At 42.1% G+C, this 21,245-nt stretch overlaps 1 protein-coding gene across 4 annotated transcripts; it reads left to right on the forward strand.

Moving 5' to 3' along the window:
• Positions 1-9,274: 9,274 nt before the first annotated feature.
• Positions 9,275-21,010, forward strand: CCDC126 (coiled-coil domain containing 126). Of its 4 annotated transcripts, none has more exons than XM_039527046.1 (4): positions 9,275-9,413; positions 15,746-15,886; positions 16,501-16,896; positions 19,390-21,010. In XM_039527046.1, exons 3-4 carry the CDS (start codon positions 16,659-16,661, stop codon positions 19,572-19,574), a joined length of 423 nt encoding a protein of 140 aa, XP_039382980.1. In that variant the 5' UTR covers positions 9,275-9,413; positions 15,746-15,886; positions 16,501-16,658; the 3' UTR covers positions 19,575-21,010. The 4 variants fall into 4 exon arrangements, with proteins under 4 accessions (XP_039382980.1, XP_039382981.1, XP_039382983.1 ...); XM_039527047.1 differs by having other exon boundaries at positions 9,376-9,468; XM_039527049.1 differs by lacking the exon at positions 9,275-9,413 and adding an exon at positions 9,637-9,655.
• The last annotated feature ends 235 nt before the right edge of the window (positions 21,011-21,245 follow it).

The following is a 21,245-nucleotide window of genomic DNA, read 5'->3' on the forward strand; positions in this document are numbered from 1 at the left end:
CCAGCTCTGTAGGAACATAACCTAGCTACCATTGCTCATGAAGGTGATCAGAAGAATTATTCCATCGGCCTAGCTACATGTACACCAGGAGTTTAGGTTTATATAGCTATGGTGCCCTGGAGTGTGGACTTTTCATGCCCCTGAGCATATCTATGTCAACCTAAATTTTAAATGTAAGACACTGTGACGAAGTGGGGGATTTTCTTGTATTTTCCTTGTTTTTTCCAATGGTTTGCATGCAGAGGGAGTGGGACTCAGTATCCCTGGGTGTTACTGGTTTAATGAGGTGAGGGGAGAGGGAGTTTGTTGTTACAGAGGACCGGAGAGGGAACTTGGGACCCCAGCCAATGACCTGGAAGACGGATACCTCAGCGACTGGTGTCCTGGCGACCCAGAGGCCCAGCTCAGGAATCACAGCCTGTTCTGGCCAGTGGGAGGCCAATGGGCTGTAAAGAGAGGACCCCGGTGACCTAAAGAGAGGACCCTGATGACCTAACCAGCTGGTTCCAGCCAGAGGAGGACAGAGGACAGAAGAGAGGAGAGGAGTCCCAGGTGACCCTTTTTGATGACCCTATTTACCTGAAGAGAAAACAATGGACAGAAAACTTGGGGCCGGTGATATCAGATGTCCAGCTGGGAAGCAGGGGGTTCTGGGCTGGAGGGGGGGGGAAGCAAGCAGAGCCCACCTGGATGCAGGGGAGACTTGGATGTGCTGTGCTGAGGGAGGCCAGGCCTCAGGCCCTGAGAGTTTCCTGTGCTGCGTTCAACGTTCAATAAACCCTTCTGTTTTACGCTGGCTGAGAGTCACTCCAGTCTAGAGAACAGGGTTGTATCAACCCCTTCGGGGGGTGGAGGCCCCAGGGGTCCAGAGTGAGTGGACTCCCTGAGGGGGCCCACGGCAAGAAACAGGTGTGCTAAGGCTCAGAGAGGTGCGGCTCCAGGAGGTGGAGGGGCCTAACCCCGAGAGAGAGTGGACCCCCAAGAAGGGCTGTCTCCCTGAAAGGGGCACCCCCCACTGGCCTCACGGGGCCAAGAGTGGGCACGATCTGTGAGTCCGTGACAGATAATCTCAAATGAAGGCCACTTTACTTTTGAATGAGAGCATCCACACAAGGGTTTAATAAGCTTGAACTTCACGCCTTTAGCAAATTTGTCTTAACTTTCCTGTAGGGCTTGTCAAAACAGGGTGTTATTCTGGAAGGAGGGGTTACTCACTGTGACATTGCGTTCCATATTTCTTATTCATATCATAAGCATATTTTCATATGACATAACTGAGATATACGTTATACCAGATGGTTCATGTGAGATATAATGGAAAAGGTTCTGATTTACTGAATGCGATTATCCAATTTGTATGCCATCATTTCTGTAAAAACCAGCAAAGAGTCCTGTGGCACCTTATAGACTAACAGAAGTATTGGAGCATAAGCTTTCGTGGGTGAATACCCACTTCATCAGATCATTTCTGTATCTGAAGTTAGGAAATTGACTATGTATCTGTATTTTAACTATGCTACTTTGGGTGATGCCCACTGCTAACAATTCAGGTTAACAACAATGGAAAAGCCAGACAGGGTGGATGGCCCATCAGCAAGGACAATGGACTGTGAAAAGCTTGGCCTTCCTGTGGACACTCCATACCGCCACTGACTTATGAACGCAGTGATCCTACAGAGTCAGGTGGTCTTGTCACCTGACACTAAAACATTACCTGGGGCTTTTTGTTCCTTTCCACTGTAAGGGAAAGGGGAGGGGGGTCAAGTTTGGGAAACAAAGGATTCCCTCTTTATGTAAATCTTATTTAAGGGTGGGGAGGAAGGCAAACAAGACTCCTCCTCTCAATGGCCTGTCCGCCCAAGAAGAAAGACTGAAAAAAGGAAGGAAAGGGGGGAGTCCAGGCTGAAACAGGGGTCCAGTCTGAAAGGGAATATAACTGGAACTTTGAACCACAGAAACTTTGCAAACTGCCTGCAACACTATCTAGGGTGAGAAATACTAATTGTAACCAATTTCTTTAATGAAACTAGCTTAGTTTGTGTGCTTGATTTCATTTGCTTAGTAATCTGCTTTGTTCTGTTTGTTATCCCTTTTATCACTTAAAATCTGCCTTTTATAGTTAATAACATTTGTTTTGTTTATTAGTAAACCCAGTTTCTGTAATTTCCAATGGGGGAACGATGACAAATTTCATAATATAGCTCCACATTGAGGGAGGGGGCAAATTTCATAATATATCTTTGGGTCTGCACTCCAAGGGAGGTGGACATCTGAGTGCTGGAGCAAGTCCCTTAAGATGAGTCTTCCCAGAGCTGATCTGCATCTGGGTGTGGCCCTGCCTGTGTGTGTGTTAGAGGAGGTTTTAAGAGCCTGGCTCAGCAAGACAGATTAAAGGGGGCCCATGCTGGCAGAACAGGTAGACTCAGTGGTATCTCAGCACATCAGGTGGCTTCCCAAGGGGTCAAACTCGTCACACTCACCTTGTGTAGTAACTGGAATTCTTTGAGATGTCTCTCTCTACGGGTGCTCCACTTGAGGTGCACCTGTGCCTTGTGCACCTTCCACTGGAGATTTTCAGCAGCAGTGCATGTGCCCTAACTATCTGTGTACCCCAAACCAAGAGTATACAGGGCAATCTCAGACGAATTCCCACACAGACCCATGGAGACAAGACTACAAATCAGAGGGGAAGGAAGGTAGGTAGTGGAGCACCCAAAGGGACACACATCTCGAAGAACTTGTTACTGCACAAGGTGAGTAATCTTTCCTTCTTCAAGTAGTGTCCCTCTGGATGCCACTAAGCAGTGCTCTTCAAAGGAGGTGACAGCTTCAGAACGTGGTCTAGAACTGTTTGCAGAACAGCAGAACTGAAAGTGGCATCTGCTGTAGAGGCATAGTGCATTGAGGCATAGTGTCTTGAAAAGATGTGAACCAAGGCCCATGTAGCAGCTTTCCAGATTTCTGTGATAGGAATATCTTTCAGTAGAGCAACAGATGGGGACTGAAATATAGTAGAATTGCTTATGACCCTAGGAGAGCATGGCATATTAGCAACTGCATAGCAACAGAGCAGGGGTCGGCAACCTTTCAGAAGTGGTGTGCTGAGTCTTCATTTATTCACTCTAATGTAAGGTTTCGTGTGCCAGTAATACATTTTAACATTTTTAGAAGGTCTCTTTCTATAGGTCTATAATATATAACTAAACTATTGTTGTATGTAAAGTAAATAAGGTTTTTTAAATGTTTAAGAAGCTTCGTTTAAAATTAAATTAAAATGCAGAGCCCCCCCAGACCGGTGGCCAGGACCCGGGCAGTGTGAGTGCCACTGAAAATCAGCTCGCGTGCCACCTTTGGCACCCGTGCCATAGGTTGCCTACCCTTGCAACAGAGGATGCAGCCAGAAACCCACTTAGAAAGTTTCTGGTTGGACACTGAAGTTCCTTTAACTCTGTCTGTCTGCAATAGAGACGAATAGCCTTGGAGAAACTTGAAAAGGTTCAGACCTGTCCAAATAATATGCTAGCACTCTCCTAACACATAAGGTGTGAAGGGCAGCATCTTCCTTAATTTGATGAGGTTTAGGGTGGAAAACCGGTAGATGAACTGTGTGACTGATATGAAAGTTCAAAATGACTTTGGATAAGAACCATAGGTATGGTTAGAGGGATACCACATCCTGGAAGAAGACAGTGTAAGGGGTGAGGTCAGTTATCAAATCCCCTAATTTACCAATTCTTGGAGCAGAGGTAATTACCACTAAAAAGCAGTTTTCATGGAAAGGTTTAAAAGGGTACAGAAAACTAGCGGCTCAAAGGGAGGTTTAATTAAGTTCAAGTCCCAAATTGAGGTCGGCTCTCTGACATTTGAGAAGACATTTAATAATCCTTTGTTGAATCTAAAAGTTGCAGGGAGAGCTAATACTGAGAAACCTTCCATAAGAGAATGAAATGCTATGCTGGCTGCTAGGTAAACTTTAATGGCGCTCAAAAGGAGACCTCCTTGCCTCAGTGAAAAGGTGCACCAGTGATAAAATCTTTTCCATTTCTGAAGTAAGTTTTCTTTGTGGATTCTTTTCTACTGTTCAACAGGACTTCCTGTATTTCTCTAGAACAGGAGAGTTCTAACCCTGAGGAGGCATCCAGGTACCAAGCCCTGAGTCATAGTGTTCAGGTTGGGGTGATAAATGTTCTCCAAATTCTGAGTGAGAAGACTGGGCGTTAATGGGAAATGGATGGCCTTGAGAGTTGTTCTATCTGTTGTAAAGGTAAGAGGGAGGACTTTGCAGTATTGAGCTGAAGGCTGAGCATATATAAGAGAGATGTAGACTTCTTTACCCTGTTTGAACTTCAGTGTCGGTGTGACGCTGCGGTCTATATGGTTTTATAAAAATATGCTAATGAGTGAAGATAATGTAACTGGAATATGCTTCATACAAAAGGTCTCTTGTAAGGTATCATTACAAAGCTTATAATGTACTGAGTGTGATCATCCTATTTGTATAAATGTACCACTCTTGTATCTGAAACTATAAATATGAAATATAACTCTGAGGGCCTATTGTAATTATGCAAAGTGTGGGCCATTAATGGTGGTTTGAAATCTTGATGCCCCCCATTAACCAAGACAATTGTTTGCAGATGGGTGTGTTTTACCTGTTAGTCTTCCTGTATATGTGTGTGTGCTGGCAAGTGAGCAATGAAGTCTTGCAGTGACATGTGAACATGTCACCTGAACTGGAATCCATCTTTAACCTGGTGTCTTTCCATGGGGGACCCAGAGAGGGACAAAGAATTCCTGCCTTATGCAAAAGATATATAAAGGCGTGGAAGAGAACAAAGGAGGGAGAGAGCCATCATGAAGAATCCCCTAGCTACCACCTGAGCTGGAACAAGAGCTGTACCAGGGGAAAGAATTGTGCCCAAGCCTGGAAGGTGTCCAGTCTGAGGAAAAACTTACTGAAGCATCTCTGAAGGTGAGATTATCTGTATTCAGTTGGATTAGACACAGATTTGTGCATTTTTTAAATTTTGCTTGGTAACTTACTTTTTTCTGTCTGTTACTACTTGAAACCACTTAAATTCTACTTTCTGTATTTAATAAAATCACTTTTTACTTATTAATTAACCCAGAGTATGTATTAATACTTGGGGGGCAAACAGCTGTGCATCTCTCTCTATCAGTGTTATAGAGGGCGAACAATTTAAGAGTTTATCCTGTACAAGCTTTATACAGGGTAAAATGCATTTATTTGGGTTTAGACCCCATTGGGAGTCTTGGTGGCAGCTCTCAAGGGGGTTTCTGTGATTCAACCTTTCACAGTAGGAATGCCCTTTTAGAAGCCAATTGTCAAGATGGGAAGATGATTACTCACATTGGTGAAGCATCTACTGCCATAACTTTTGTAAAAACTTTGGTGGGGGGGCAGTAGAGAGTCCGAAAGGGAGGACTTGATACTGATAGTGGGTCCTGACTATGGCAAAGCATAGGAATCTCTTGTGAGAGGGATGTAGTTCAACGTGAAAGTATGCATCTTCAAGGTCGAGAGTCACAAAATAGTTTCCTGGATTCAGGGATGGGATAATAGCTGTGAGTGTTACCATCTTGTATTTCTGTACTTTGACAAAGGTATTCAGAATACTGAGATCTATTTTGCAAACCAGAAAGTACTTGGATTAAAATCTGCTTCCTTTGTACTGATTGGGAACTGGTTTCACAGCTCCTAAGCAGAGGAGGGAGAGAACCTCTTGTCTCAGGAAAGACTCGTGAGATGGGTCCCTAAAAGGGATGGGGGGGGGGGGGGAGGAGGATAGGAGGGAGATATGAAGTGAAAATAGATGGAGTACCCTGATGTTATAACCTCCAAGACCCATATGTTGGAGGTAATCTGCTTCCAGGAGCTGCAGAAACGGAAGAGATGATTTCCAAAAAGTGGGAGCATGAAGCGGAGCAGAGTGGGACAGCCTCAGATTTAGATCATACGGGTGTTCATGGCCCTTGATGGAGGCATCAAAACCAATGCTTTGTAGATGGTGACTGCTGCATCGATCCCGGTACAGTGGTTGAGAACTTTCCCCTCTGCATTCTGGGTTTCTGTTTATGGGTGGAGGCCTGCAGTATCAAGCAATGTGCAGGAAGCACTGACAAGGATGGGCAGAAGGGGGAGGGTAAGCAGGAGCATGGCTCCCCTCAATAATTAGTGGGGGCACAGAACTCCTCTGCACAAGACCCCCAGGCTGGGGCCACACCACGCTGTGCCGCTGATCAGCGCCAGGTTTGTAAAATTTTTGGTGAGGCCCAGGACGAGTCCACAGAGCTGCCTCGTCCATAGGACAGACCAGGGCAACCGCCCCAGGCCCTGTGCTTTGGAGGAACCCGCACTTCAGGGGGACACAGGGTCCAGGGCAGTGTGGGAGGTTAGTGGGGGGGCCTGGCGCTGGCAGCAGCAAGTGACCCAGCCCCAGCCTGCCCCGCCAACTCCTGGCATCACTCAGGGGAGGGGGTGGAAGCCAGAAAGAGGTGGGGCGGGGGCTTGGGGCAAGGGGTAGAATGGGGGTGGGGAGGGGGCATAGCAGGGATGGGAGGAGGCAGGGGCTTGGGGGAAGGGATGGGGTGGGGTGGGGCAGGGGCAGATCAGGGGCAGGAAGAGGCAGAGCTGGGTGGAATGGGGATGGGTCACTCGCTGCTGCCAGCACCAGGTCCCTCACTAGCCCCCCAGGCTGCCCTGGACCCCTCCTACCCTGAAGCATGGGGCCCCCCAAAGCGCAGGGCCCAGGGTGGTTGTCCTATGGACAGGAGGGCTCTGAAAATATAAGCCCATACATTGGTGGAGCCGGGCCCATCTTCCTATTGGTGGAGCATGGGCACCATGGGCCCATATAACTCGCCGCCTGTCCTCCCGGTGCTGGAACCACACTGAGGCTGGGGGCACTCTGCCCGCCCAATGTGCTGGGGCTAGGGGCACACAGGGGGGCAGGGATGTGTGCTCTGGACTCTGGTGGGGGGAAGAAGGGGTGGGGCCTTGGACAGAGGGGCAGGAGCCGGGGCTAGCCCCCTCCAAGGGCACGTTCACCCACTGCCCATGTTCATGTTTAATTGCTGTCAAAAGCTGTCAGAAATATGATTTGTGGCTGTTGGACACTTCCATAATATAAATATTTACTAGTAAAGTTTTAGTAATAACCCATGGACTGGGGTATGCAGGACTGCATACTACCCTCACTTCAGCATAGAACTCCCATTTGAAAAGCGTAACTGTCAACTGGAAAAGTAACTAAACTTGCAGTTATAATTTATTAATTTCCTGTTGACTAATGCTTTTGTATTCAGCATTACTCACTGGGAAAATATGCTTACCTTTAGGACGCCTACTTTTTCTACACCTTGGGTTTGTCTGCACATGGAACAGCTGTTCCTGAATAACTCCATTTGTGGACACACTTATTGCAGAATGAGTCCACATCTACACCAGGAGCTTGTGCCAGCATAGTTATTTTGGTCAGGGGTGTGAAGAGGCGTGACTTGTGGCCAACATAGTTGTGCCAGCAAAACCTTCTAGAGTAGATGCAGTTATTGTAGCAAAACTATGCTGTCACCAGTTTAGCTTGTTTCGCTCAGGGTGATGGTGGAATAAGCTGTATTGGTTAGCTTTGCTGGTATAACTATTTCCACACTAGAAGCACTGTGCTGATATATCTATAACAAAAAATGATCCTAGTCTTGACATGGCCTAATAAGGCCTGATCTACATTTAAAAGTTGTTGGCATACCTATGTCAGTTAGGAGTGTGATTCTTGTATGGTTAGGCCTGGTCTACAGTACTAAGTTAGGCTAATGTAAGTTGCCTTGCGTCAACTTATTTGCATGTGTGTCTACAATGAAATTTGTCTCTAGCCGACATAGTGGCCCATTACAGCAATGCAGTAAAACCACCTCCCTGAAATGGTGTGGAGCCATGGTCGACTTACTGAAGTCAATGAAGTGCGACTGTTGACAGCGTGTGACCTCTATCAATCCTAACAGTCCTATAGCAGTTGTCACACAATGCCCCATTCCCTGCAACAGTAACTATGTCACAATTTTACACTCCACTGCCCAAGGGTCACAGAGACCAGAACTCTGCCCCTCAAGCCTCCCCATGTATTTTTGAAATGCCTTTTCCTATTTGCCCACCTTGCTCATATCTAGCAGTTCACGCTTGTTGTGTGCAGCTTCCCAAATGACCATGGTGGTGCCCTGCACTAGTCATGCTCCTGCCTGGAATAGACAGGAACTATTGGCTCTCCTGGGCTTGTGGGGAGAAGAGGCTGTGCCAGCACAGTTATCAGCTATGGACCAGGTGTAGTAACAGGGCCATCTACCACCAGATCGCACAAGGGATGCAGGCAAAGGACTACAACAGGGATCAGCAGCAGTGCCACATGAAAGCAAAAGAACTGCGGCAGTAGTACCAGCCTAAGGAGGCCAACACTAGACCTGGTGCTACCCCACAGATGTGCTGCTTTCACAATGAACTGCATGCTGCACTTGGCTGGACTCCTGCCAGCAGGGCTGGATCAAGCTTTTGTGGGCTCGGTGCCAAACATATTTGTGCGCCCCCATGGAGGCAATGGAGCATGGCACAGGGACATCAGTCCCCAGAGCGAGGGGCTAGCCAGAGGCAATGGGGCATGGCATGGCAAGGGCACTATTTACAAACGGGCAGTTGCCAGATGCACAGTGGCCCACCTGGCTCTGTGCTGCCAGCATGCCCCATCCCCTCGGGGGCAGGCCCATGCCATGCCACACAGCACCCCCAGCCAACACCGGAACAACCCCTCGGAGTTTCCTATAAGCTGTATTTCTTATGGCCAGAGCCGCCCGGGATCCGCTAACAGGGCATGGGGGAGTTTAACTCTGCTGAGCTAATGTTTCAGGTTAACCCCCGCTCAAGAATCAGTGGGGACCTGCTCGTCACGCCCCTGAAGGTCAGGCACGTTGTTTTCAATATGAAAGCTAAGGCGCCACGCTGGGCGAGGCTGCTACCTAGACACGCGGCCGAGCCGGGCTGGCTGCTTGGCACCTCCTGAGCGGCACAGAACAAACGCACCCTGGCCTGTGCACACACAACCACAGATGGCAGAAGCGCACGGAGACCCAGCAAACACTGCGGAGGCGGCTCCTGTGCTGCGAGGACAGGAGCGATCCGAGAACCAACCCACGCGCGCGCCCTGCAGCAAGGCACGAACACTTCGGCCCGCGCCCTCCTCTGGCTCGCGCGCAGAAGAGAATCGGGACCGCGCATGCGCTTGGCACCTGGCTCGGCGGAGGCCGCGGGATCCGTTTCCCGGCATTCGTTGGGGCGGAAGGGCTCGGGGGGCGGGGCTGTGGGATGCGCGGAAGCGGGTTGGGGAGCCGGTGTCGCGCCTGTCAGCCAGGTAGGGAAGAGGCGAGAGCGCCGCGGCCGCCGCCGGGGAGCCCGAGCCTTTGTTGGTAGGGGCGGCCCCGTGCCCCGGGGGGCGTGAGGGGGGGGAGGGCGGCTCCGGGCCCCGGGCGTGGGGGGACAGGGCCGGCCCCGTTCCCCTGGGGGGTGTTTGAGAGGGGGCTGGGATGGGGCGCAGCGGGGCGGGCCCCGTTCCCCGGGGTGTCTGCGAGTGCTACAGCGGGACAGGATCGAGAGGTGAGAGCAGGACTGCGCTGTGCTGGGAATTGGGGACATGATGCGATGCGGGGGCTTAGGGGATTGCAGGGAGGTCTGAGATAGGGATTAGGGAATTGTGTGAGTGCTGTGAACTGGGACAGGTATACGGGTGAGTTTGAGAATGCGTGTGGGATGGGGTTTGTTATTCTAAGTGTTGGGGGTGGTCGCAGTTGTTGAGTAAAGTGAGGTTATTACCTCATCGGCATCTTATTTTGATTCTTCTCTATAGATGTCTCCCTGGTCCAGATCATGCTCTTTTCTCTTCTCCTTCCTCCCGTCCCTGTTCCTGCCCAGCCCATCTGTACATGCAGATGGTTTTCATACCTCTACTGCTAGAACAGGGTCTCATCCTCCCTGATTGAACTAACCTCGTTATCTCTAGCTTGCATATATATACCTGCCCCTGGAAATTTCCACTACGTGCATCCGAAGAAGTGGGTATTCACCCACGAAAGCTCATGCTGCAAAACGTCTGTTAGTCTATAAGGTGCCACAGGATTCTTTGCTGCTGTACATGCAATAATCTGCTTTTGTTCTGATTTGTCCTGTTGCAGCAGTTCCTGGTACTGGACTGTATGAGCACTTGGATTCTGATGGCAGGAGCAATCCCTTTTCCCCCCCTCTCAAATCCCTGTTGTTAATACCAATGTAATGTTCCCCATGTGCTTGTAAGGGGGTTGTTGCAAACCTCTCTTAGCAGGGCCTCTGTGCAGTGTTCCATGGGAGCTAGCTGCCTTGACTCAGCCTTATTCTAGCATGGATCACCCCGTTGCACATCTGTGCTGCATTGACCCTCAGTTGTCCTGGTGTGAGTCAGCATTTTACTATGCGTTGTGCACTGTTAATAATGTATACTTTCCTAAGTTGTCCTCTTAGGGGCCACAAGATCTGATGATTATCAATTTTAGATATATATAGCCCCTGTTATCATAGTACCTGAGAATGTCACAATCTTTAAATGTATTTATCCTCACACCACCTCTGTGAGGTAAGGAAGTGCTATTACTCTTCTGTGGCTATGTCCAAATATAACAATAAGTTATATAAACGATTGTTTATATTGAATTGTTTTGCAGAGAACAAGAGATGTATTGAGGGAATGATGCATCAAATAGTTGTCTTGTCTTACTACCCAATTCTAGAATTTACTCAGGACACATAGATTAGTGCTTCCTTAAAAATACTTTTTGTGTTGTTTCCTTGTGCATTTGCTATAGAATCACAGTTTTTACCCCCATATAATTCCTAAACTTTGAGAACTGTACTATGGCTGCTGTGACTCTGAAAAACTAATGTGTTTGCTGTACTGTAAGGACCCAATCTAATTTACCAGAAAATCAAAGCAATGAGTCTTCTGTTACTGCTTAGTATGCTATTCCACAGCCTACTCTACCACACTGTCATCTGTCTGTCTTTATTGTACGTTAACTTTCACTTATATAATTCAGTTACTTCTAGTGGCAATACCTTATACATCCTTTAAATAACATTTTTCTTTCCTTGGAGTTTAACCTTTCAGATATTTATAGATTATCATCATGTCTCCTGTTTTTCCAAGCTATATATTTTTACATTTATTAAACTTTCTCTATAAATCATTCGCTCCAACTTCTTAATCAACCTTGCTAATCTTCTCTAAACTACTTTTTGTATACCTCATTACTGGAAAGATACAGATAACTAAATGGAATATAATTTTCCAGTGTGACAGACATAAAGAAGGATTTTCTCTCTGTTCTGTGATAATGACCTGGGGTCTACTTAGGCCAGTTTGCAGCAATTTAGTAATCTGATGCTTTTTTTTGGTGGCTCCAATCTTTGCTCCATAATCCAGGTTACAGTATGAAAAATAAGGCACTTTGGTGTTGGCAAATGTAACACCTCCTTTAGAATGGGAACAGATTGTAAACTGATGAAATTTTAGTACACAGTTCTGAGAGGTGAGTTGCTGCAGTTAATCTCTGTGTAGTATTACTTCTGCAGCTAAAATATGATGATTTAAATATCACTTTTGTTACTACGAGGGCTGTCAAGCGATTAAAAAAATTAATCATGTGATTGACTGTGCTATTAAACAATAATAGAATATCATTTATTTAAATATTTCTGGATGTTTTCTATATTTTAAAATATATTGATTTTGATTACAACACACAATACAAAATGTACAGAGCTCACTTTATATTATTTTATTAAAAATATTTGCACTGTAAAAATAACAAAAGAAATAGTATTTTTCAATTCACCTAATACACGTACTGTAGTGCAATCTCTTTATCATGAAAGTTGAACTTACAAATGTAGAATTATGTACAAAACAATAACTGCATTTAAAAAAAAAGTAAAACTTTAGAGCGTACACATCCACTCAGTCCTACTTTAGCCAAACACTCAGAGAAACGAGTTTGATTAAATTTACAGGAGATACTGCTGCCTGCTTTTTATTTACGTCACCTGAAAGTGAGAACAGGCATTCATATGGCACTTTTGTAGCCGATGTTGCAAGGTATTTACGTGCCAGATATGCTAAACATATGTATGCCCTTTCATGCTTCAGCCACCATTCCATAGGACATGCTTCCATATTAATGATGCTCGTTTAAAAAAAAAGTGTTAATTAAATTTGTGACTGAACTCCTTGGGGGAGAAGTGTATGTCTCCTGTTCTGTTTTACCCACATTCTGCCATATATTTCATGTTATAGCAGTCTCAGATGATGACCCAGTACATGTTGTTCATTTTAAAAACACTTTCACAGCAGATCTGACAAAACTCAAAGAAGGTACCAATGTGAGATTTCTAAAAATAGCTACAGCACTCGACTCAAGGTTTAAGAATCTGAAGTGCTGTCCAAAATCTGAGAGGGATGAGGTGTGGAGCATGCTTTCAGAAGCCTTAAAAGAGCAACACTCCGATGCGGAAACGACAGAACCTGAACCACCAAAAAATAGAACACTTGACTCAGATGATGAAAGTGAACATGCATCGGTCTGTTCTGCTTTGGATTGTTATCGAGCAGAACCCGTCATCAGCACGGACATATGTCCTTTGGAATGGTGGTTGAAGCATGAAGGCACATATGAATCTTTAGCGCATCTGGCATGTAAATATCTTGCGATGCCAGCTACAACAGTGACATGCGAATGCCTGTTCTCACTTTCAGGTGACATTGTAAACAAGAAGCAGGCAGTATTATCTCCTGCAAATTGTAACCAAACTTGTTTGTCTGAGTGATTGGCTGAAGTAGGACTGAGTGGAGGTGTAGGCTCTAAAGTTTTACATTGTTTTGTTTCTGAATGCAGTTATGTAACAAAAAAATCTGCATTTGTAAGTTACACTTTCATGATAAGGAGATTGCACTACAGTACTTGTATTAGGTGAATTGAAAAATACTATTTCTTTTATTATTTTTACAGTGCAAATATTTTTAATAAAAAATAATATAAAGTGAGCACTGTACACTTTGTATTCTGTGTGTAGAAAAACATCCAAAATATTTAATAAATTTCAATTGGTATTCTATTAACAATATGATTTAATTTTTTTGAGTTAACTGCGATTAATCGACAGCCCTAGTTTCTACTTCATTTCTGAGTAAAGTATAGAAGAAAAGAGGAACAATATGAAGATGAGCGCAATCCACTGGAGTGGTATCTCATCGTGAGCGTGTGGATTTTGGTTTGTAGGTGGAATGTGGAAAATTACGACTACTCTTGTCCCATTTTGACCCTCAAGATGTGATTCCCCTGTGTACACAGCCCATTGGCCTTGTGCCTTCTTATTTCTTGCATTGTGTATTCATGTCTAATTTGTTAATAATTTATTTGCAGTTATTTTACAGCTCCTGAGAATTATGCAATGGTTTCTGAGTTCTCTGGTCTAGTAAACAGGGATATTCCCCAAAACCTTAATAGATAAGTGCATTTAAACTGCACTCTTATTGTTGGGACCTTGTGTTCCCTTTCCTCAAAGAAAACTCATCCTATCGTCTAACTTGTTGGTGATTCAATGGGAGACTGTGGTCTTCCTTCTGAGCCAATTCTGATCAAATGATTCAGTAAGGTATTAAAGGTCACTCTGCTATTAGAAGTGACATCTTTCACTGAAGAGAGATACTGAGGTCATGAACACATATTAACATCCCATAACACTTTTTACAAGATTTAGGGGTATTAATCCTTGTATCCTGTCTAAGTTATAAACTTGAGTCATTGTATGTTGTCTACTGTAATTGCTATAGGCCTGGTCTACAATATCTGAAGACTAATGGGTGCTGGAGATAGTCAGCAGAGGGTTTACAATAGAATTTATCAGTGCTTCTTGGGGTTTAATAGTTAGCTGGTGATGCTGAACAAAATTAACCTTGGTCTAAACTGACTGCTAAAATATGTTCAGCGTTGTGTAAGTTAGCCTGGACAACCCTGTTCAGATGTGGGTGAAATCTAACAGTGTGGTGTAGGCTGTATCTTTTCATTTCCTCTTCTAAACTTTTGCCTTAGGACTGTTCACTGTTAAACAGCTGCTAAATTCCATCCAAGTGTAGAGGAATTGATTAGAATATAAAATATTAGGGTTGGAAGGGACCTTAGGAGGTCATCTAGTCCAACCTCCTGCTCAAAGCAGGGCCAATCCCCAACATTTTTTTTTTGCCCCAGATCCCTAAATGGCCCCCTCAAGGATTGAGCTCACAACCCTGGGTTTAGTGGGCCAATGCTCAAACCACTGAGCTATTCCTCCCCCCATATGTATTCTCATACATAATATTTATGAAGGACTTTGGGATCTTTTGCAATTTAATACTGCTTTGTAAATGTAAGATGTGGTTATTAACTTAAGTCTAAAATAGTGCCAAATCATAAGTTTTCAAATGTTTTGCCATTGAAACAATCTGTTTTGCCCTTATGGTCAGGGGGAAGGGGGTGGGCTTTATCTTTATTATATTCCGAGCCTTGCATGTGTTATGAACAACAAAATACTTTGTCACTCAAACCACCATGGTCCCCATATTTAGCTACTTTTTAATGTGATCCTGGCTTTACTAAGATAAATTGACTAGTTCACCTAGTCAAGCTAGCAAGGATAGTCCCAGAGGAACCGAAAGCACTGTCTTTAATGCCTACTGTATGATTTAAAAAAAAAATCTTCTGTTGGGTCAGTATGCTGTATCAGAAGTAAAACACATTCAAAAGAGAAATTTTAACTACTTGTACACTTTAGAGGACTCTAAATTAACTTTGTTAACTCAAGAAAGATACCTGGACATTGCTCTGGGCAGCCCAATGAAGACCTTGACTCAATGTGCAGCTATGGTCCAGAAAGCCAAGATGTTAGGATGCCCAAGGAACAGGATGGAGAATAATATGGAAAATACGATGCCATTATACGAAATATTATACAATGCTATTATACAAAAATACGATACTGAAGCCTCACCTAGAATATTATGTGCAATACTGGTTACCTAATCTCAAATGGGATATTGCAGAATTGGAAGAGGTCCAGAGAAGGATTACACATGATTAGAGGCATGAGGAAAAACTCATTTAAAGAGAGACTGAAAAGATTGGGTTTGTTTACCTTAGAAAGGAGACAAGTAAGAGGGGATATGATAAAAATATGTCAAAGGTAGATCCAGAGTTTCTGTACTCCTTGTCATGACACAAAACAAGGGGATGTTTTAATGAAATTAAAAGATGGAAGATGCAAAACTTATGGAAGGAAATATTTTTATCACACATTATTGAGCCGTGGAAGTCATTGCCACAGGATACTGTAGAGGCCAAATCCTTAGTAAGATTGTAAACAAGGATTTTAAAAAGCAAAGTAGCTGCTTAAAAGAAGAAATCTTTGCCTGCCTTTCAAACAGAAGTGACTTTATGTATGTGAAATTTGTGTTTATATGTATGTTAAGCCACGGTATCCAGTTCCAATCGTTATTTTAGTAATTTTGGGTTTTCAGACATAGTTATTTACAATTAAGCACTGCTCAACTGGAGGCTCCTCCTTGAAAATGTTGGTCTTAACATAATATGCAGAACTTTATTTGAATAAACTTTGCTTGACATGCAGAGCTCTCTTTGAAGATGTATGGCTGGTACTACTCCATACCCTCAGAAGCTGGATATTTGGTTTATAAGTACTGATATGTTCCTGCTGATCACTTCCCATCTGAAGTCCTAATCTGTAGTGGCATCAAAATTGGTTGCTACGGTAAGGATTATATAACTAATGGATAATTATTAGCCAAAGTGCTATAAGGAGGTGTAACTTCATTATTTTTTATTAAGACACTGACAATGTGTTTGATGCTGTACAAAAGCAAATGAGGCCCTTGCCCAAGAAACTTAGTCTAAATAAATTTCATGTTTGAGTTTCACCATAGCCTTGTGACTTTCAGTGGGGAATAAGCAGCAGCTGCAGATGAATTTGCAAGGACTTTTTTGTGTGAAAATATGGCATTATAAACAGTCCAAAATATTGCTTACAAACAGAATAGTTTCTAAAGGGACGAGTTTTTTACAGGTTTCTATTAGATGACACTTGGTTCTTGAAATTGAACCCAAATGCACTTTAAAAAGTTAATTACCATTACAGTAATTTAAAACTGAAGCAATGATGGTGGTATTGAAGCCTTGACTTGATGCAAAAAAGCTGAGAGAGAAAGCTGTAGAGGTAGGTGAGGTGGACAGGTATGTTTCTTCACAGATATGAATCCACAAAGAATTTCTAGAATATCCAGTATTACTGACCTTGAAAACTGTTTTTTTTGTTCCTTTTCCTGGTGAATGAGCATTTTGACTAATCTTGTAATACTTCAAATTTAGGAATCAAGTGACATGGAGAAAATGTGTTTAAGATGGTCCATCCAGAAGATTTGTTACTTTGTGAAGATCTTGCTTTTGACTAATATGTAAATACCATGACAACTTCAAATTGAATTATTTTTCTTGAAATCGAGACTCATCTGTTGCCTTCATCAGAAATGTTTTTAACATTTTCAAGAAAACACATGTCCCAGAAACTGAGTTTGTTGTTGCTGGTGTTTGGATTCATTTGGGGCTTGATGTTGCTGCGCTATACTTTTCAGCATCCAAGACACCAAAGCAGCACTGAATTGCGTGAACAGATACTAGACTTAAGTAAAAGATATGTGAAAGCCCTGGCAGAAGAAAATAAGAACATAATGAATGGTGGTAATGGAGCCTCAATGGCAGGATATGGTAAGATTAAATAAACCTGGCTACACAAACCTTTTTGTTCTAAACTGCCTTTGGTACAACATTTAAATCTTATTTTAAATGGTACATGGAACTCTTCAAAATATTTTTTTTATGTACTGACTGTGTGTTTGCTCGTTCATAGAAGTTATGCCTTAAAATTAAGCCCTAACACTTGTTCTTTAAACATAGTTGTATGTATTATAGTAATTTGACTGTCAGCATCAATATTAGGTTGCCTTTTTTCTCCACCAATTGCAAATAGAGCTCTGGGGGGTTTTCTCCACAGTAACATGAAGTAGTAGATTCATAATGTAGGAATTAAATGTAAAATTAAAACACTTCACTACCCAAACACTGTTACTTTGTGTGTTATTTCTACCTTTTTATTGCTTTTATATCTTTTTTTCCTTTAATTTTCTTCTCTTCCACTATTAACAAACAATGAGAAGCAATCATGATGGTAAAATTGGAAAGGTGGGGGCATGATTATGTATTTAGCAGAAGGCAGTAGAGTGCTCCAAATCTTGAGCCTCCATTGTGTTTGCATCACCATATTCCCCTCTGACTTGACACCACTGTGCCCTGTTACCTGTGCACCTGCTATATGTCTATAGCCCATGCTCATCTAGAATGCAAGAGAGATCTGTGTGTGATTTAGTTATTGAGATCTGTTTAATGTAAACATTGAAAATTTCTCACTTCAAAAACATAACACTTTAAACTCTGCAACTCCAGTCTTATGATTTGTCTAGGTGTTCTAACCTGCCATTTGACAAATACAATCTACTTAAATTTCCTACACTATTCTCCAGTGTTTCATTCACACTTAAATTTCTGAGAACTAGATAAAATAAACTCATTGACAGAATACAGGCAGGCATGCAAAACAAAAACTTCTGTGCTAACATATGAATATAGACAAATTAGTTTTCAGTGAAAGAGCTAAATTAGGATTTTACATACAGAAAGACTCATACTTACTGCCCCTTCTTAGAAGGAATTCTAGTTGAGGGTAAATCTCTCTTTCAGTGTGTAGGTCAGGTCCAATATTTTAGGGTGTTAAAATCTTTAACTCAACAAGACCCTTAAAGGGGGGTGAAGTACATCTATAACTGGATCTATATTCCTTGGTTCTGTGCAAAGGAATTTATTTGAAACATATTTAGAACAATAAAATTCATTAGTTTGTTCACTGATGCAGACTCACCATCAGAGGTTTGGTTTGAGAGAATAAGATAAATCCAAATAATGAAGAATTTTGCAAAACTAAGTCAAATAATTTGGTCAGGCCAGATGGCTCTCAGATTGTGAGGAAATGAACTAATTAATTCTGAAAGAATACATACAGCAAAGTGTTGAGATTTTTGTTGAATTAATGTTGATTACTGCATTGTTTGTTTAGTAGTCTTGCCTACTGGTGTTCTTCCATCCCACACCTAGATTAACTGTTTTTATAATATCAATAGGGTCTTCTTCCACCCTGCTTTCTCTTTCTCGATATATAGATAGGCTCCTTATGAATCTTTTTTACATCAACTTAAGTCTAAATCTTTTACATCCAATAATTTTAACAGAGGAAAGAAACTGTATCCTTTTTTCTGCTTTAAGAATTACACTGTGTATTACAATAATGCTTTACCTTGTCCTTGTGGCAGACAGCAAGTTCTGAACTTGTAGAATAATTGGAAAGGAACTGTAGAAGGAAATAATTAAGATCTATCTTATCTAAGGGTACGTCCAGACTACCCGCCTTTTCGGCGGGTAGTGATCGATTTCTCAGGGATCGATATATCGCATCTCATCTAGATGCGATATATCGATCCCCGAACGTGCTCCCTGTCGACTCCGGAACTCCGCCAGTGCGAACGGCGGTAGCAAAGTCAATGGGGGAGTTGTGGACATCGATCCTTCACCATGAGGACCCAAGGTAAATCGATCTGAGATACTTCGACTTCAGCTCCGCTATTCACGTAGCTGAAGTTGCATATCTTAGATCGATTCTCCCCCCTCCCCCCCCCGTGTAGACCAGCCTTAGGGTGGAAAAACATAAGTGCTTTCTAATGCTGCCCAGTGCCAGAAGCTGTTATACAGGTTAAATTTATTTCCTCTCTACTGCTGCTGAGGGTTAAAGTCCAAACTATTACCCTTAAATAGTCACTTATCTTTTAAAAAAAAATGGGGGGAGAAGGGGAGACTAATGTTATTTTATATTCTGATTCAATGGGCCAATTCTCAGCTTGCTACTGTGGTAGAATCTTCTAGTATGCAAAAAATAAGAAATAGTACTTTAACTATATGACCTCTAGAATCCAAATGTAGGAGAATTAAAGCGCACTCTACCTTTTCTCTGTCCTCTCCAAACAAATCCAGGAAAAAAGAAAAGCAACTTTTGAAGATATAAATTAGATGTCCAAATCCCCAAATTTCTCTCACACTGCTGATAATATAAATGAACAGTATTCAATGCTACTTTCTTTGTTTTGTCTTCTTCAGCTGATCTCAAAAGAACAATTGCTGTTCTTCTGGATGACATCTTACAACGTCTGGTGAAATTGGAAAACAAAGTTGACTACATTGTTGTGAATGGCTCAGCAACAAATACCACCAATGGAACCAGTGGTAATCTGGTGCCAGTAACTACAAGTAAACGTGTAAATGCAGCAAGCAATATTAGATAACATACAAGACACCTTATGCTACTTTATCATAGATTCAATTTGATTCAAGAAAAGCTTTTTACCTCTGGGTAGGCAAAGCAATAGTTGACACTAACATATCGTACACTGTTCTGCTATAGAATGTGCTGGGTACATGCAGTCCCAACTTCTGTACATAAGGTTCTCAAAGGATTAATTTGTTGCTTTCAGACAGTTCTGTTAAAGCAGTGCTGTACAATATCGTATTTAAAGATATTCTGGTAACTTGGCTGATGTAGTATGCCAAATGGGTGATACTTTGTAATGTTTGAAGTTAAACTGAAATGGAAAAATATATATTCACTTCTAAAATATATTTATTTAAATAAAAATTTAACATATCTTTTTGGATAGATTGATTATATAGCTTAATCATTTTTTGTGTGATCTGTTTTAAACAGGTAACTAAGGATAATGTAATGTTAGAAGATGTGTATTATTTATAGTACAGTATTTTGTTACTTATTAATTTGCTAGTGATATTTTGAAAATAACAACATTGAGATAATGTTTTAAAAATTGCAACCCAAAGAATGTCTTTATTTGCACTACCTGCTAGAATAGCTAGAGAGAATTTATTGTATATTAAAAAAAATCAATTATAATGAAAATCTTAGGTAGCAACACTGTCCAGATATCTTTGCTCCACAAATAGATCAGTTAGATTATCAAAGGCAAAACAATCTCTGATATCATGCATAGCTATTTCATAGAAAGATATTTGTGTGTGTATTTTGTAACTTCAGATAAGTTATTTAAGAGATGGAAGTCAGTTTTCAGATGTGAATATCTTTATTCATTGCTGTTTCTTTTTAATATTTTAGTATCTTGTAGCGTGTGACAAAAATAGCACATCATCTCCTTAAGTTACTTTTTTAAACAGGAGGGAGTAGGTAAATTAAGTTGAAGGGAAGCAGTGCATCTTGGCATATATACTAAAGAGATGCATGTGCTAATGGTGTTTTATGAGGGACGTAGGTGGAAGCTAAGGTTACATTGCCTTATAGCCACGTTATCCTTACAGCAATGAAAATTGCAGTGAGGGTGCACTATATTCCAAAATGTGCTTTCTGCATCATAAATGCTAAAGTGAAAGTGCCATTCAGCCCTATGTTTTTTTAAAACTATATTAAGTGGTGGTTGTGTTTTTTGGGTTTTTTTTTTTTTTTTTTAGAATTATGTTCAGTAATATTTGCTTGAAATATGCTGTGTAATAGCTTTTTAATATTTTATTTAAAAAAATGGAATAAGACCAGAAGTGCTGGATGACATATGGTCTCAAGGTTTTCTGCTTTTCTCCCTGATGATAGTCTGGACTGGTCTAGAGGAAAGTAGAATATATAAATAAAACTTGTTAGTGTCCAACTTTTTCTTATTTTGTGTTTGACATATTGAGTGTAAACTTTTTTTTTCCAGGAAGAAAGAAAATAAAATTTGTATTTGTGAAAGTTTTTTTAATTAAATGATTCGCCCTTTCCTATTTTCTACACGTACTCTCCATGTACCTTGAGACTTTAAACTATTGATCTTTGTAATTTATCACTAATCATAAAGTCTGCTATTTATCTCATAGGCTATATAGGTAGAAGAGAGTATAATTCACTTGGTTTTGGAACCCCAATATTTCTCAAAAACTTTGCCTAGTTTGGAGGG

Source organism: Mauremys reevesii, linkage group 2, assembly GCF_016161935.1.
Source record: "Mauremys reevesii isolate NIE-2019 linkage group 2, ASM1616193v1, whole genome shotgun sequence".
NCBI lineage: Eukaryota > Metazoa > Chordata > Testudines > Geoemydidae > Mauremys > Mauremys reevesii.